General features: G+C 41.8%; 1 protein-coding gene across 1 annotated transcript in view; it reads left to right on the forward strand.

Moving 5' to 3' along the window:
* Positions 1–944: 944 nt before the first annotated feature.
* Positions 945–2884, forward strand: part of LOC101861166 — a 9045-nt gene continuing 7105 nt past the window's right edge. The window contains exon 1 of the mRNA XM_005110728.1: positions 945–1136. Coding sequence (XP_005110785.1) covers positions 945–1136 — 192 coding nt within the window. The remainder of the gene's footprint in view (positions 1137–2884) is intronic.

The raw sequence follows: 2884 nt of genomic DNA on the forward strand, positions 1-2884 counted from the left end.
GGCCACAGAAATAGCTTGCTCACCCCTCTCGGGCCACTCCATAAGCAGTCGCAAGCTTTGATTAAGTAAGCTTAAAGTGAGGCTGGAAGAGTCTACCAATAGAGTTGAAGGGAACATGTGCATAGCAGTCAAAACTGTTTCATTGCCACATATACCCTGTTCACCCCTTTGGGGCCACAGTTTTAAGCAATCACAAGCCCTGATTATGTAAGCTAACTGACACTGACCGAGTCTACCGCACAAATGTGAGGGGAACTAACTCCTAACAATCTCTTGACTGCTACAAGTGCTTGTTTTTTTCCCCCTCCACTTTATACCGTCCTATAATCAGATCGTGACCTCGATTATGACTCCGGCTCCGAGCCGCGAAAGGCTAGACAAAAAACAGCTAAATGTGAAATTTAAAAAATGATAATTGTCATGTTCTACCAAAGAGTTAGACTCACTGGTAGATCTATAACATATAGATCTAGTACTAACATCTCTACTTCTTTGCTTTGTGTTTGTGTATTCACATTTAAAATATAATTTAATTTTAGTTGGAATTGATATTTAATAAGATACTTTCCCGATCATTTTGGCGGTTGAACATACAATATAAATTCCGGATTTGTTTTCATTCGCAACTTAGAGTCGCCGCCTCGAGTAAAATTCTTGTGTGATATCTACAGGCCATATTATCTGGTCCCGTTTCACTTTGATTACCCTGTCAGACAAGTCAGCCTTCGCCCCTGACAACAAGAAAACTTAACAAAGTTTTTTTTATCAAGCACAGTATTATCATCATATCGTGTTTCCACATAGAAGGCGCTCGTCTGTCCAAGCGTCACTTAATCTGTCTATGACAGTCTGCTGAGGCAACAGACGCGAAAGAACACTCTATCTTTCTCCCCAACGTATTCCTCCTCCACTACAGTTTACTCCATTCTTTCTATCCACCCGTGATGCCTTCGTCTGTAGCTTTGTCGTCAAACAGGAGCAACAAAGCAGAGCGTCCAGAATTGGCCTCTGGGTACCTGGGTTCGAAACCTAAGTTTGTCGAGTTGAAGTTAACGACGCTGAGCCATCCGAGTCCAGAGTTCTCCATCGAGGTCAACAGCGTGGAACTGAATCTGAAACCGACCAAGCCTGTCAAGGTAAGGTCATGCTCTAATTGGTAGCTTTTAAGCACAAGGGGGCTCTCCCGAAAAATGCTGTGTCGAGAAAATCAGAAGGAAAATTTTTGGACCTTGTTCAGTTTCTTTAAAAGACAAGGAGAGTTTTCTCTATAACTAAACAAATATACACACCAATGAAACCAAACTTATCCTCTTGGTAGGGCAATATCCACTTTTGGTGTAGGTCAATTAATTCTAGAAACCTCCGAAATTTGGTTTAGCCCGCTTGTGTCTTATAAAAAAATGGCAAGGGGTCACTTATGAAGTATAGTCAGTTCTTATTTGATGTGTATTTACGTTATCAAACAGTTGAAATATCCACACCAATACTGTCGGGTTGACCCCCCCGGGGCTGTGCTACTGACTGAAGTGTCTTTAGGCCATTCCCAAAGGGGGGGGGGGGGGCATTTCTCGTTCTTGTGCAAGGTAGAGTTGTAAATGGGCTGATTCATCAATGTCAAGCTCATAACTGTGCCTGAATTACAACAGGGAACTGCTGCTTTTTCTTTCCTAATCCTAACTATCTTCATTTTCCTCTACTTCTTTTGTATGTTTGTCACACACTTGTGTCCCGCTCTTTCCGGGGGTGCCTTGATAATCGAAGCAGACTTTATGCTTTTGAAGCTAGAGAGGTGAGCAGACATCCACCTTTTTGCACTCATATTATGACCTTATGCAGTTGCGAGCGCCGTTTAACCCTCTACTAAAACTTTCAAAAAACTGTCGGGTTCAGGGCTGAGTGAGTTTTGCCGTTGCACACAAACCGTTTTGCCTCCAAGAAAGCTGGCTCAAGATGGTGTGTGCAGGTTTGCTTTTTATTAATGATAAGCCAACCGTTGCGAAAAGAAAAGAACATCGTGTGTATGTGAGGTTTGTTTGTATAGCGAATAGGGGGGTGGAGGGTGGGGGGATAAAAACGTAAAAAGAAAGGTGAGGGGTTATTCTCCTAAGGTTTTAAAACCATGTTTTCTTTTCCTATGAGGTTGACAACCTTTGTTGCAAAGAGAAGCGGGAAGGCGATCTTATTGTATGGAACAAAACATGAAGTGAGAGAGAGAGAAAGAGAGAGAGAGAGAGAGAGAGAGAGAGAGAGAGAGAGAGAGAGAGAGAGAGAGAGAGAGAGAGAGAGAGAAAGAGAGAGAGCGAGAGAGAGCGAGCGAGAGAGAGAGCGAGAGAGAGAACGAGAGAGAGAGAGAGCGAGAGGGGGGCAGGAGAGAGACAGAGAGAGAAAGAGGGAGAGAGAGAGTGTGGGATATATATATATATATATATATATATATATATATATATATATATATATATATAGAGAGAGAGAGTGTATGTGTGTGTGTGTGTGTGTGTGTGTGTGTGTGTGTGTGTGTGTGTGTGTGTGTGTGCTTGTATGTGTGCTTGTGTGTGTGTGTTTGTGTGTGTGTGTGTGTGTGTGTGTGTGTGTGTGTGTGTGTGTGTGTGTATAAAAGCTGTTGTAATTTAAAAGGTCAAGAGACATTTAAACTCTCCATGTATCATACAATCAGTTACGATACCACATAAATGATGTACCATATCGACCATGTAGCAATCAGGTTGCGGACCATCGGAGCTAATATATCTAAATAGTACAATCCGTTAAAGTGTGATTCTCTTTAGTCAGTAAGGTAGTAAGTAAGTAAATAAGTAAACAAGTAAGTGTATGGGTTTAACTTCCCTATCAACACTAAATTATTATGTTATTGAAAAGCTGGGAT

This window comes from Aplysia californica, unplaced genomic scaffold (genome assembly GCF_000002075.1).
Source record: "Aplysia californica isolate F4 #8 unplaced genomic scaffold, AplCal3.0 scaffold00936, whole genome shotgun sequence".
Taxonomy (NCBI): Eukaryota; Metazoa; Mollusca; class Gastropoda; order Aplysiida; family Aplysiidae; genus Aplysia; species Aplysia californica.